The sequence below is a fragment of the Trachemys scripta genome, chromosome 1 (assembly GCF_013100865.1).
Source record: "Trachemys scripta elegans isolate TJP31775 chromosome 1, CAS_Tse_1.0, whole genome shotgun sequence".
NCBI lineage: Eukaryota > Metazoa > Chordata > Testudines > Emydidae > Trachemys > Trachemys scripta.
Window position 1 is genome coordinate 320,460,202 of NC_048298.1, and position 15,654 is coordinate 320,475,855.

The 15,654-nt window shown below is 41.5% G+C and overlaps 1 protein-coding gene across 1 annotated transcript in view; it reads right to left on the reverse strand.

Moving 5' to 3' along the window:
* Positions 1-4,026: 4,026 nt before the first annotated feature.
* Positions 4,027-15,654, reverse strand: part of FAT3 (FAT atypical cadherin 3) — a 186,078-nt gene continuing 174,450 nt past the window's right edge. The window contains exons 26-28 of the mRNA XM_034779231.1: positions 11,750-11,809; positions 8,394-8,429; positions 4,027-7,765 (exon numbers count right to left, since the gene is read on the reverse strand). Coding sequence (XP_034635122.1) covers positions 7,146-7,765; positions 8,394-8,429; positions 11,750-11,809 — 716 coding nt within the window. The 3' untranslated portion in view covers positions 4,027-7,145. The remainder of the gene's footprint in view (positions 7,766-8,393; positions 8,430-11,749; positions 11,810-15,654) is intronic.

The window sequence follows — 15,654 nt, forward strand, 5'->3', positions numbered from 1 at the left end:
GGATGCTGATACCAGAAAACTGGGGAGAATCACTGAACTATTTGCCATGGAAGGGGAATAGAGTTTTACTTAAAGAGTGATTTTTTAAAAAGCACTCTCTGTATTAGCACTTCTAAACTGGGATGAAAGTAATTTGTTTTGCCTGAAAATGATGTTTGCCAGTGTCTCCCCAAAGATCTTGCACTTCCTACCTCTCCAAACAGGCAGATGGATCCTCCAACAGCTGACTTTTTGACTCCTAGTCCTGACAGCAACTTGCCCACATGTGGTCGGATTCCAGAGCATCCACATCTGTTTACACTGTCTGTTTGGGGAAGCCGTGAAAGAGCAGCCTTCTACTTCCAGAACAAAGGAGATGTGGACTGAAAAGGAATTAACATGGTTCAAATGTGGGCCTTGAAGCCTAAGAAAAGCTTTGTCCCCTTGGAAGGTATAGACCAGGGGTGGCCAACCTGAGCCTGAGAAGGAGTCAGAATTTATCAATGTACATTGCCAAAGAGCCACAGTAATACGTCAGCAGCCTCCCAGCAGCTCCCACCACCCACTCACAGCGTCTCCCACCCACCAGCAGCCCCGCCAATCAGCGCCTCCCCCTCCCTCCCCGCACCTCCCGATCAGCTGTTTCGTGGCATGCAGGAGGCTGGGGGGGGGGAGGAGTGAGGGCACGGCAGGCTCAGAGGAGGGGATGGGAAGGGGTGGAGTGGGAGCAGGGCCTGTGTCAGAGCCAGGGGTTGAGCAATGAGCACCCCCTGGCACATTGGAAAGTTGGCGCCTGTAGCTCCAGCCCTGGAGTCGGTTCCTTTACAAGGAGCCGTATATTAACTTCTGAAGAGCCACATGTGGCTCCGGAGCCACAGGTTGGCCACCCCTGGTATAGATGCTTTTGCTTGGCATCTTGCTTTGTTTTCCCACTATGCGACTTTAAATTCATGTTTCCAGGAGGCCAAGGAATAGTATCTGAATTATGATCAGTGGTTTAGTTTCAAGTGATGCTGTCCTATGAAATCACTCTTCCAGCTTGGTGGTGTGAGCGGTCTAAATCCATTCTCCAAACAGTTCTGTATGGGAGTCATTTTTAAAAAATGATATGGTTGTGTTATGTAAACAGGATTAAAATGTGTTTGAAGGGCTCTGAAACAGTTTCTCTTCTTACTTGGAGCTGGTGTTTCTTCTCAGCACTTTGGGAGCAGGTGGGTCAGAAGATCTGAGCAAATGTGTCTAGAGTTAAATGAATCTTGGGGGGGGGGAAATCCCTTGAATTCTGCTGTCGTGAACCCCTATACACAGAAGTCTGAGTAGACTGAAAGATCTTTGAGACAGGGACTTTTTTTTTTAGTAATTGTGTACACTGTGCCTGGCATAATAGTGTCTCACTTTGTTACTGCACTATAAGAAGGAGGCGGATTTGAAGAATCTGAAAAGTGCAGTGCTTTCTGGAAGACAACGAACAGGAGGGAGAACTATACATTGCAATGTGAATTTTCCCTAGACTGCTGGCAGAATTTATCTACCTCATCTGAATCCCTCTTTTCAAAATGTGTCCTAATGAAAACGTCAATAAATAGTAACCACAAGTAGGGTTTTTTTTGTTTTTTACTTAAACTTGTTTTAACCATCAACTTTAGCAAATTTTGGCAGTTACAAACCTGTACACTTTTTTCTTTTTTATAGCAAAAGAACACAAGACAATACTGCCAACAGCAATTATGAAGGAACAATTAATCTTCAGATGAGGGCCGAGATCCACTCGAAGCAATTACCTTCTCCTTTGCATAAGGTTGTTTTTTTGTCGATGAAGAAATGACGTATCTTAACAGCTACTTGACTTGGCGTAAAAATCATGTCTCCAAGTCTTTGTGCAAAACACATTGATTTAAAAAAAGTCAATAAAAAACATCTTCTTAAAAACAGAAAAAGTTAAATGAAAAGAGCTGAACCAAAAGGAAAGTTACAGTACATTTGAAATGAGTAAAAATTACCATTTTTTCAAATCTAAAACTTTTTTTTTTGTTTTTTTTGCCATTACCTTAAAAGTTTAAACCAACTTGGATGACTTTCTTTTAATTATATCAAACAAAATTTAAAGCGACTTGATTGGCATCAAATATCTACAAAAGCCTGGTAATTTGAAACCATTATATACATTATTTTTATAAACTTCTTTTTAAACACCAAAACATACATCTTTTACAAACCAGCCTGCTTGCAACAGGTAAAATTTACAAGACAATCTTTCTGATACAGTGCTTTAAAGAGAACTGCTTCCATTTCCCAAATGCATTTGTCACTTCCTGAAAAGCAGTAGTATGGGCTCATAAAATTGTTAAATAGTAGCAATTCAGGTATTCATATGACGGAAGAATAATTACAGTACTGAGGGTTCCAATCTCATTCCCATAATACAATTCAAGTGCATCCTTAACACTGGTAACGACAAGTTATGGCCTTCGCATAATACTACATATTTGTAATTATTGCTTTTTGTTATTACATAAAGAAATGAATTTTGTTTTATTCTTTCCCCGCCCACCCTCCTGTTCCTCCCCTATAAGATGTGGCTATAGGTAAATCAATGCCCCTTCTGTTAATGTGTGACTTTGTAGGTCAAGTTTACAGACTACAGGCTAAAGACAATGGATAATAATGCGAATACTGTTAATTTCTAGGGCTTGTTGTATCACTGACGTGTACTGAGAGAACAGAGATGCAAACTGGCAAAAAAGCAGAGAACTATACCATAGAGCATGTACCATCATGAATCTAAAGAAGTCTCTCTCCCCTTTAGAACCTTTTAACTTCCATAATTACTCATGTAATAATTAAAAAAAAGGCTAAAATGGTAATATTGATCTAACAAAGATGGATTTCCTCTATTTGTTTAAAATAACTGTTTTCCTTAATTATGAATGACACCAGCCTTTTAAAGAAATCATTGTAGTAATCAAGAGTAATGGTCCACCACACCTTGAGTCACTCCTGGGTTGTGGGGTTTAAATATCATGGCATGATTTTCAAACAGGAGTATGACTTGCTACACACAAATATATATACACCATTCCTGCTAGACGGTTGTAACTTGTATTGAGGCACAACAACAATTGTCATGTAACATATCAAAGGCTTTATAACAGGCTAGAATTCTGTTTGTTGAGGACCAAAGTTAACCAACTCGAAGAAATATGCTCAGGGTGAGATTCTGTGCTGTGCCTCTGAGAGGTGCAGCCCAGGTGGAGCTGGGGTCTCTAAACCACCTTTGTGTCTTCTTGACCATGGGCTGCTCCTGTATTCCAAACCTTGCCTTGAGAAAGGACTCTTGGAAGGACGGCCCTATTGCTGTCTCCTGCAGTGCTTGTGCCAGGCGAATCCTCCCCCACCTTTCTATGGGACTTTTAGGGTCCCTCTACACCACTTTGGCCCTTTTACCCAGTGCAAAGGAACCAGAGCAGGAATACTAGTTTTTTTTACCTCAGAAGCTCATCAACTGGAGGCAAAATGTTAACAATAATTAAAAAAAAAAAAAAACACCATGATTGCCAGATTCTCCTTTATGCTAAGGCCACTTTAGAGGGTCTTGGCAGTGTAAATGGCGTTGACACCCACTTTAAGGCCCTTAAAGGCGCATTGGTGTAAATGAGAATCTGACCCTTTGTCAAAAATAGAACATATGCATCGTGTAAGTAAGACCCACAAGCATCTTGGAAGTCTAAGAAATTCTGATCAAGATACGAATTTATTTTCTGAGTAGTTGCTGCCTTTTTTTTTTAAATAAAAAGCAAAGAGGGTATTTACCATAAAGGACTGTGGTTTTGCCGTGGAATATCATCGTTTGATATTGTAGTCATTCTGTGAAAACCCTTTACAGAAGAATCTGAAGGGAAATATCATATAGTGGAGCCCTCTACAGGAATGTGAATTGTGACACTCTATAGGCACAATGACAGTGAGGAAAGGCCTAACTAGGCAGCTGAGAAGACAGCAACAGAAAAAAACCCATCATACGACAGAGTAACATACATCGGATGGAATAGTGTAAACTACCTACTTATGTACTCATTTGGTTCATATCAGAGTTAACCAAAGCACACCATTAATTAAAAAAGCAAATAAGATGCTGAGTTGTATTAACAAGGAGATAGAAAGTAATGTGAGAATGTTATTGCACGCTGTAATGCTTGGGAAGGTTTTCACCTTGAGATCTGCATTCAAGTTTGGTCATTGAAAAGAACCGGAAGAGAACCAGAAAGGCAACAAAAGTGGGGATAGGAATTGAGGGGTTTCTGTCTGAGGAAAGACTGAATACAGGAGGTCTATTTAGTTTGGAGAGGAGGAGATATTGAGGTATATAAAATCATGAATGGTACGGAGAAGGTAAATCATGTGCTCCTATATCCCCTTCTCCATAGCACATTAACAAATTGATGCTTGATTAAATGAAATGGCAACAAAATTTAAAAGACAGAAAAGGAAGTATATACTGAAGCTAGTGTATTTTACCAGTGAAACTCACTGCCCACAAGATATTACTGAGGCAACAAGCTTAGTAAGAACCATTGGTCTTTTCTGGTATGGCAATTGCTATGTTACCAATTGTGTTTCCCTTTGTGACACTTTTGATATGTCCCTATAAGGAAAATAACTTAGATACCAGTGTCTCAGGGATCTATTACCCAAAGATGTTTTCTACAGATGAAGATGGTGAGTATATTTAATAACTAATTGGGGGCAAAAAAGAGAGTTCATTGCATAATAGTTCAAAATGTAGTACATTAAGAGTTGACTTGAAACAAACCCCATGTATGTCACAGCCATGTGCTAAAAGAGTATTTAATTCATAGAAATTCATATCAGCATTAAAACTATTGCACAACAGCTAAACTTGCACCTTTTTAAATTTGTTAAAACTCAAATATTCCTATCCTTGGAGTAATACTAATCTATTCCTTGCAACCACTTCTCTGCAATGTAAACTTTATAAGCAAGGCATGGTCATGCTGCATAACTGAATCTGTGCCTTGGCCTTAGCCAAACTATTTCATGGTTTGTAGGGAAATCCCTCATTTTCCTTGCAATCATGATATATTTGAAATCTGTATTTTTTCTTAAAAATGGTGGGAGAGTGGGAGGGAAAGGGGATCAAAATGTACCATGAACACATTTAGAACATATCACTCTTACAGAAGCATGTCTGCTTTGAGGTGACCAAGTGACATTCATAAATTCAATGAACACAAATTATATGCAGGCAAGTACTTCATAATACTTGTATGTGCAGTACATTCTCTTGCCTAAAGTCCACTTTATTAATTATGTACCTCTACAGACTGTAACTGGATTGTTTTCTAATGAAGAATTGTTGCATGATCCAAAGTAAAACCAATCTTCTACTGATATATGATATCCTGGAGGGAAGCACTGAAATATCAGGTTACACTGCACATTTTAGAGCCCATGTTTTATTAAAAGTGTCACAAGCTACACAACTATATAAGTAACATTCTCAATAACCTGTTTTCTTTTGGGGCAACTTTTGAATAATCACCAGCTGTATGATAAGAAATAAGACTGACTTATGACAACCGAATGGGTAAAATTCAGTTCAGTCAAGAATCTCTCTTCCTAAAAATGATCCAGTTAACTTATTTGACCAAGAAACAGGATAAGGCAGCAGCATGAAAAACCTGTTAGAGCATCCATTCATCCATAACTTCTACCTATTCAATAAACTTTCAGAATGACTGAGTTCTGCTAGGGAAGGATGTGGATAATAAAACATTAATGCAAAGTGAAGACTTCCTACTATTCAATGTACAACATATAGCCACAGAGATGTACAAATGCTGTAGAACTACTCGTAAAAATATTTTCACAGCATTGAGTAAAGGGCGCATATATATTTTTTACTGCAGTGAGTGGAAAAAACAGATTTCCATATTGCGTTTAACCTGCTCTGGATGATTAATGTGAAATGCCAAAAATTAACCTGATGTGTTGTTTTGCATTTTACAGTATTATACAAAAGTGCTTTTAAGTCTGTGAATACTATTTGGGAGTTCTGAGGGAACACAGGGCCAGACACTCAGCTGATGTTGATGTAAATAAACATACCTCCATTGACTACACCAGTCTACACCAGCTGAGGATCTGTTCCACAAACTCGAGGGCAGGACATTTTTCAACTGTAGTTGATCTAGCAATTTAAGATTATAGCAGAATGTGTATGCAAATTCATTAAAACTAATTTACCTGGACTATGACAGCATTATGACTGCTGTTAAAAAGCTGCAAGGAAGCCCAAAATAAAAGCAGCAAAATGTAGTTCAGGTTCAGTTCTGTTCTCAGATACGTGGTCCCATTCTGTACACAAGTCACTGGGAGTTACACGCGTGTAACTAAGGGCAGAATTTGGCCATTAGTGAGTCAAACTCGCAAGGGTTAAATGTCACAATATTTGGAAAGTCTCATAATTCAATGTATACACAAACATCTGAAAGTAAGTTTGAATAATGGCAACCAACCTAGTCTAGTTTGGTGTATAATATATAATGCATATATTTGTCTTACTCTATACGCACAAGCTAGGATTTGATGTGATATATAAACAAAACTATAAGAAATAATTATTTATGGACAGATATCCATGTCGATAAGTTGTCTTTTAAATGCTTTTTTAATAAAACCAATGGAATTGTTTTACATATGATCAAATTCTTTCACTCTTTAATGAGCAAATTCTTAGCTGACCTAAAATTTCATGCAACAGTGCCTCTTGGAATCATCCTCCCGTTTGTTAATACTGCACGGAGAGATTGTAACACTTTTAATAATACAATACCAAATAAATAGCAGGTGAAGAAAGGGAACTTAAAAGGTGAAATTGTTTCCCCCCTCAGAAATTCTGTGAGTGTACTCTTGGTAATAAATAGATGGTATATATTCTCCAGATTGTCTGTAACAATTTTGTGGCATACAGCTTAACATAACTGGTCTCTTTGTGTCTGCACATACAGTATCATTTCTGAACAAGTTAATAGGTTATACTGGATTTCTGTCTTGCCCAATATACATAAATACATCTTTACCAAAATGTCTTCTCAGTATTTATACTGTTAATTGGACCAAATGACCACCAAAAAAAAAAGCCTCCTTTACACTTGTGTCTGATGCTGGGTCTCCACAAATGGAATGTGAACATTATCTAGGATGAGTTCCTCCACACTTTCAAAGTCACTCATGGCTACTTCGGAATCGTCAAAGCCACAGCTGGCTGAGATGTCAGATGAGGAGGCATCCAGAGAGTTGTGTAAGGATAAGGGCATCTTACCTGCACTAACGTTTTCCACGCTCTGGCCTGGGACAACAGCAAAAGTACTAAATTCATTCACAGTCTGAGACCCAGCAGCGTCCATCTCATTGGGGAGCTGATGAGGAGGGAGGTATTGGCTAGGGTGAAACTGTGGCCGCCGTCTGCAATCTGGGCTGAGTGTGCTAGCCATAGAGACTGGCTGGGATGGCGGAAGAGTTTCATATTGGTCTGGATAGTCCTCTGGGAGCGGAGGCGGTAACTGGTCCTGACTTAAAAACTCCTCTTCGTGAGGAGGAGGATAGTCGCTGTCAATGTCATAGCCACCAAGGTAGTAATCAGTTTCCAGCTCCCTGTTACTTCCATGATGTACCGAGCCTCCATCTGCTGTTTCATAATTGGGCACTTCTTCAATGTCAGACAAACGAGCGCTTGGCATCCAGTCAGAGGTGTCCCAATGATAAGCTGTAAAGGGGAACAAACTCTTTAGGATGGAGAGTAACTAATAAGAACAAAACCTATTGCATGCACCTGCTACAGAGCAAATAGTCACAGCAAATTTCAGCCACAAATGCAAATATAATCAGCATGCTCCATAGCCTGCTAAAACCAGTCAGCCATGCTCTCCCCAGCGGGGGGAAAAACAACTTTACATCACGGTGCCAACACAAAGATTAAAAGAAACAAAACATGACCATCTGAAAGCATTTCACACTGAAGGATGCAAGTAAGTGTATTAGAAATTATGAATCTAAGAAACCAAAATGCTAGAAATCTGTGAATTAATATTTTTCACAAGAGATTTAAAAAGTCCAGCATGCTCAAAATAGCACGTCTGTCACCCCCAAACAACTTTGTTTTAGGAGAGAAAATACACAGGACACACAAAGTGAACGGTTGAGAGGTCGAAAAGTATGGACGGCCCCTGAAGTAAACACTGGATGGCAAAATTCCCAAGCATGCAGAATTTGGACATAATATAATCCGGAAGAGGGAAGACAGATGAAGCACATCGATACTGAGAAAACAGAAACCAATGCCTCCCCCCCCACCGACACAGTCCAAAAGGCAGAAAGCATCTCAGAAAAGTCACCTCTGTTGTAGTTCTGTCCTTGATCCATAACAGACACTGTTAGATACAAAGTGAAAAGTAAAAGCTGGTAATTCAAAGCTTGCTACCAGCATAAAGTTACAGGTGAAAATACAACTCTTCGCATGCATATGTCTAAAATACAGCTGGCTGTACGTTGTTTTAATAGCATTTTTAATTGCACCTCAGTTTAACGTACCAGGTAAGCTTGCTGAGTCAAACATAGGCATATATGGAAACATTCTGTCACTTGTATCCGCAGGTCATATTCCTTTCCTTTCATCATCTTAATTATCTATCCTCCCTTAACAAATACGGAATTAAATTAAAGCTGGAATTCTTAGTATGAAAAGGCCACCCACAGTCTGTAAAGGTTTATAACTGTATAATACATTTCTCTCTCTCTTGCTCACTTTGAAATGGAAAAATAAGACTCTACCATTCTCAGGGCCAGTTCAAACAAATCTCGGCCCACCCAAGTTCAGATACACCTCTACCTCGATATAACGCCACCCGATATAACACGAATTTGGATATAACGCGGTAAAGCAGTGCTCCGGAGGGATGGGGGAGACGGGACTGCGCACTCCGGTGGATCAAAGCAAGTTCGATATAATGCGGTTTCACCTATAACATGGTAAGATTTTTTGGCTCCCAAGGACAGCGTTATATCGAGGTAGAGGTGTATCATGATGATGGGCATGGTATAAAAACCTGAATAGAATAGAAAGCCATTCCATGGGGTCATCAGCTATACTACCCAAGATTGCATGCTCACTGATCCTACACCCGTGACCCCCCAAACTGTTCTGCCATGCTAGCTGATGGGGGAAGGGGGATTCCAAATGGGCTAGGGAAGAGAAGAGGGATGAAGGTTTTGTGTTAAACGGGAGGAGAGTAACCTGTTATGTTTTCTTAAAAAGAAGCTCTAATAATTCAATCACTAGTTACTGGGCTCAATGCAGGAAATCACTGAGCAAAAATCTATGGACTGTGTTATTGTAGGAGGTCAGATTAAATCATCATAAAGGTACTTAAGGTACTTTATGGCCTTCAAATGTATTCATCTATGTATCCCAGCCAGGGCTAAGATAAAAGTGTGTGTGGAAGGGGGGTCGGGGGGAAAGCATCCCAGTTCCCTGGGGGCTCAATTTATTAACATCACACAGAGCTCTCATTCAGCACCAGGCCAGTTTACATGGGAATGTAGCGCGGTTAGTAAACGACATGCTAGCCTTCCAACTGGTCTCTGGGATGGCTGGGGACATGCTTGCCTGGAGGCTGCAGGTGTGGCGGCACTGAACCTCCACTAGCCATTCAAATATTGTCCAAAAAGAGCCTAAAAGGAATGATTACACTAGTGGTCCCCAAACTTTTACCTCGTGCTCCCCACCCCGACCTGGGGCCAGGAGCGAGGCTGTGGCTCTGGGAGGGGGGGCGGGGGTACGGGGTAAGGGGGCCAAGGCTGGTGCCACAGCTGGGGGTGGGGCCAGGAGCAGAACTGGGTGGCACTCCCTCCCCACCCCACGTGGGGGCTGGCCCGGGCCCCAGCTGCGCCCCCCGAAATGTTCCTCCATGCTCCCCCCCCTTGGGGGTTGCACCACACAATTTGGGGACCGCTGGATTACACTGACAACACTCTTTGTTTGTAACCAGTATTATCTTCTCCTCCCAGCGGTCTTCAGTCAGTGCCATTATACTGTACCCACGGCGCACCAGTACCTTAGCAGCTGCATCTTTTCACTACCCAGTAGAACCTCACTAATTTGCTGACCTGCACCACCCACAATTCCCACATGAAACAATGCCCTCTGCCCCCTGCCCCTGACTTCCCAGCAGGGATTTAACAGCAGATGATGTTGTGGGGTCTCATGTGACTAAGGGCTTGTCTACACCGCGAGTGGCTTTAGCTTTGTCACAAAGCCACATTCACACTGTTGCTTACATTGGCAAAACTTTTGTCTTTCGTGGGGGGTTGGAGGCTTTTTTTGTCGACAACTTCGCAGCGTAGACACCCTAAGAATCCACTGCTTTCACCCAACTCTACCACAGAACATCTATGTCTCACATCAGGAGTCTGGAGGTGGGCACAACATTTTCAGTGGAGGCTTCTGAAATTTATTTCTATATTGTCTTGAGTCAACTGACCTTTATGGCATGGTGTGCAGCCAATTTGTTTTTCAAGTTTTTGCCTTGAGACACTGAGGTATTGGCATTGTTTCTTATTTTCTTAACTTGGGGTGGAGTCTATTTTGTTAGTGAACATTGATTATCTCATTGTATTGGTTTTATTACATTGTATATGTTAGACAACTGCTAAGGGTATATCCTTAGATCTCAGGAAATAAGCAAGTATATTCATAAGCAATTCCGGCTAAATGAATCTTTGAAAACTGCCATGAAAATATACTAGCCTGGGCACAAAATCATCTAGCTCCCCATTTATTGCCATTATAATAAAGACATCAGAAACATTACTCAGCCTGGGCTAGCAGCAGTCTGTAAGGCTGAACTAAACTATGCTTGCCAAATAAGCATGAAATCCTGAGCAATCCAGACTTGATGGGCTTAGCAAATAAATAATAAAACCTAGCTCTTAGATAGCACTTCTCACCCGTAGATCTTAAAGTGTTTTGCAAAGGAGGAGAGTATAATTATCCCCATTTTACAAGTGGGGAAACTGAGGCACAGCAAGGTGAAGTGACTTGCCCAGCAAGCTAAGTGTTCCAGCTGGGAACAGAACCCAGTTTTTCCTGAGTCCGATGCTTTATTCACTAGGCAACACGGCCTCCAATGGGGGGCTATCTAACCCTCACTCTAACTGAGAACCAGGACATGTTTCTGTAGTAGCATCCATAACTTTCTGCACAACCCCTGTGTTGGCATTGTGGCATTTGGGACCATTTGGCTATGCCCACACCTACCTTCAGCCCTCATCTCCTCTCCATGTGGTCCTGTGGAGTGAAGAACTGCAGAACTTAGCTCCATTGTGGTCAGGGGCTAAACAGTCCCCATGCATCTACCTGTAGGACAGCCACAGGAATTTGGCTACGTCATGAGCTTAATCTTGCTCCCATTCAAGTCAACAGAATAACTCCCATTGACTTGAATGGCACAGGATCAAGCCCCGTGTGCCTTTCTGAACCCTGGATGTCACCCAAAATTACCAAAGTAGATTTTGTGATGCATCATCCTAGCTCTTATTCTGCTGTGTTTGTCTGTGACCTTGCTAATTTGTAAAGCCGTCATCTGTAGTGGGCTTGCCAGTCAGTGTAGATTAGTGAGGTTCTGCTGTAGTGTTTCAACAAAGAATACAGGAGGCAATGGTTGCAGAATAATAAAGAAAAAAAATTAAATACCTTCATTTTCTATAGTGTCAACTACATTGTTGACAAGCTGTATGACAGTCACTATGGAAGCTTGTGGAAAAGGGAGAGCAGAAAATAAAGGGAGGGGAAGGACAGCTTTAGGTTAGTATTTAAAAACACACACAATATGTTCCCACATTAAAATTTCTCAAACAGAACTGGCATGGAAAAGGCTGCCAAACAATTCATGAATTATGCAGTGGTTTCCAACACATTTCATTTCAGATAATCCTGTATATTTTTCAAATGGAAAAGCACATGGTGATAAATTCCAAAGCATTACTTCCAAAAAGGCACATGCAATGATGAATATCGACTCATAAATTCAAACGGGCCTGTCCAGCTGATTCAATTAACCAAAGTAGTATCTAGTTTTACCAGATACTAATCTCAAATTAATTCTTGCTCAAAGTCCTCCAGAGACAGTGTGGTGCGTTCCAAGGAATCATTATCTTTGAGGCAATCACACAGATCTGAAATGGTGTTAAGCCTTCAACTTAATCTATTTCCTAATAGAGATATTTTACTTATTTACTGTGCGTACCCTACAGTATAGTAACTCCAGGACATTAGGCAGTGCTGCTATAATTAGGACACAGTCAAATTTTCAGTCCAAATTTCGACCCGCGTTAAATAAAATGCTACATTGAATGTCCTGTGGGTTCAAAACATGTGTTTTACCAGTAACTAATTTAGACCAATCACGGTTTAAACAGGACCAAACAGCATTGTATGGCATAGACACCTTGACGAGTGGACTCCACAAGGTCCTGGGTTTTGGATGAGCTACTTCAAGTTCAAAAGCTTATCTGAACCTTCTCCCGATCTCACAGCTTGGCAAACCAGGACTTGACATTTTTTGCGAACAAGTTTTCATAGGTGGTTTCAGAATGTGCAGCATTATTCTGATTAATATCCCATTCTGCTTCTGCTGAGAGGCTAGCCCCTGCACTGAGGCATGGTCCCAGGCCTACTGGAGTCACTGGAAAGAATTCCATTAAATTGGTGCTGACTCTTCATGAATGAACAGTCTTTCCCATCTCTAATTACCATGAGCCAACTTAATGGTCTTGGGAAGAGGCCCCCTTATTGAGCCAGAAATAGCCTCTCTTCTCATCCCTCATTGACAGCCATTTAGCAGAGAGAGGCCTGGTTAACCAAATAACCGTATCCTTGAGCTGTGTTGACCTTATAGATGCCATCAGTGATTATAATCATATAAACAAGGGAGACCCATATCTGTTAATGCACCATGAGTAATAGAGAGGGATAAAAAACCCTCCATTATATGCTGCTGCATGACTGGGGAAAGAGGGTGAAGGGAGCACTAAGTGGCCACTTGGCCAGCAGGATTCCACCAGCATAAATTACGGAGTCACTGCTTAGCCTAGCAGCACCAACTAGTGCAAGATTTGGCACACACAATTTGGAGACATAAAAAAAATCTTGTCCGTCCCTCTGGTAATACAAATGCATGGCTAATGAAAAAAAAAGGCAAAGCCCGAAGAGACTGTGATGCTAGTGTGAGGCATCTGAGAGACAGGAGTTGAAAACAAAATATTAAAAACCAGGGTCAGCCTCGCATGGAAATGGCAGTGCAAAAAGCGAACAAAATGTTGGGAATCATTAAGAAAGGGATAGATAATAAGACAGAAAATATCATATTGCCTCTATATAAATCCACGGTATGCCCACAACTTGAATAGTGCAAGCAGATGTGGTCGCCCCATCTCAAAAAAGATATATTGGAATTGGAAAAGGTTCAGAAAAGGGTAACAAAAATGATTAGGCTTCCATATGTGGAGAGATTAATAAGACTGGTACTTTTCAGCTTGGAAAAGAGACAACTAAGGGGGGATATGGTAGAGGTCTATAAAATCATGACTGGTGTGGAGAAAGTAAATAAGGTAGTGTTACTTACTCCTTCTCATAACACAAGAATTAGGAGTCACCAAATGAAATTAATAGGCCGCAGGTTTAAAACAAACAAAAGGAAGTATTTTTTTCACACAACACATAGTCAACCGGTGGAACGCCTTGCTAGAGGATGTTGTGAAGGCCAAGACTATAACAGGGTTGAAAAAAAGAACTAGATAAGTTCATGGAGGATAGGTCCATCAGTGGCTATTAGCCAGGATGGGCAGGGATGGTGTCCCTAGCCTCTGTTTGCCAGAAGCTGGGAATGGGCAATGGGGGATGGATCACTTGATGATTACCTGTTCTGTTCATTCCCTCTGGGGCACCTGGCATTGGCCACTGTCGGAAGACAGGATAGTGGGCTAGATGGACCTTTGGTCTGACCCAGTATGACCGTTCTTATGTTAAGGAGTTACCCTTCCCTGTGGGATCTGAGTTTGGGTTCTGAGACCAGTTGCAAGAGATAGCAGGGACTGGGACTACTTGCAGAGGCTGTGCACTCAGTCTCCTCATGCTGTTCTGGAGGGAATCCCTCTGGCTGATTCATTATGACAGGGGTAGCATCCACGAACAGGGTCAGCTTTTGTGGAGAGAACTAGGGGTCCCTCTGATCCCTGAACCAACTCACCCACCCTAGATCCCCAGTAACCTGATAGTGTCCTTTTAAGTTTGCTTTAGCCCATCCATTCAAAATTCCTTCTTACAGGAAACAGTAACTTGACTTCAAAGTGCACTCTCAAAACCTTTGTGCTGAGAGCAGGCATTCTTTTCCCATTAAGGTTTATAAGGAATTTTAAGACATCGTTTTCCTTTTTTGATCACGAAAATTAATGCTAATTACTCTGAGCACAACAAACTGAGACAAGCAATTTAAACACATTCAAACGTCACCTTAAAAAAAAACCCAGTCACAGTAAATGTTCATAATAAAAAGCATTCAAAAGAAATGTTAGAATTATGAGATGAACCCACTGAAGCTATGGAAATCCACAGAGAAAGGCCCAAACCAGCAACACTAGGAGGAACGTATGCTGCCTACCCATGTATTGATACAAACTGAATGAACAGTAGGATGTTTCTCTTAGAAGGAAGCAGCAATACCTTTTGCTTGTAATGGCACTTTTAGAGGAACTATTCCCAGCTCTAGCAAGATGAGCTCTATTGCTTCCATATATGGAACAAGCTTCCCAAGTCAGTGGAAAATGAAAACCTTACACCCTACAATTTTTGCACTGTCCTCTTTTGGGACACTGCCCAGTCCCAAAAGAGGACAGTCTGTTGCAGGCAGGGTCATGCGCAACCTTGATGGGAAGAAGTGTAATGACGACTCCTCCTTCGTGTCTCCTTGAGGACGTGGCTGGTGAGCAGCTATGCAGTCAACACTCTGACCTTTGCAAGACTGATTCATTCACTAGCTTTAGAATGGAACTACAGTATGGGAATGTGAGGTGGTGAGTCATCCCTGAACCAGAGCCTGATTAAATCCCTCGCAGTGATGAGTCATTCCTCTGCCAGGCTCCAGTCAATGCACAAGCCAGGAGCTGCTCTGGTGACACTCAGGGCACCTATATAAGCCTCACAGGAGAAACAGTAGCTCAGTGTCACAGAATGGCTTGGAACAATCCCCTGCCTGATAGTGGTGACGGGTCCCACAGGCCCTGCTCTTGCTCCAGCCTTGTTTCCAGTCCTGCTCCTGGAGAAACACTTAACTGCTTTAAAAGGAGAGTCTCCTTACCCCCTGTGTGTGTGTCCATGTATGTCTGAATTCTGTCTGTGCTCCTCTTTGGGGGTCATACAGCGAAAAAAATCACAAAAAACAGAATACGCTATTCTGCACTGATTTCTGTGGGATGACGCTGATGACCTAAAAGGCCTTTCTATTCTCGCTGAAGCTCTCTGAGCCTTGATTACAGTAGATACTGAACTAGAATTCTTATCTTTAAGGGACATATTTTAAATGCTGCTTCCACAAAATGTGT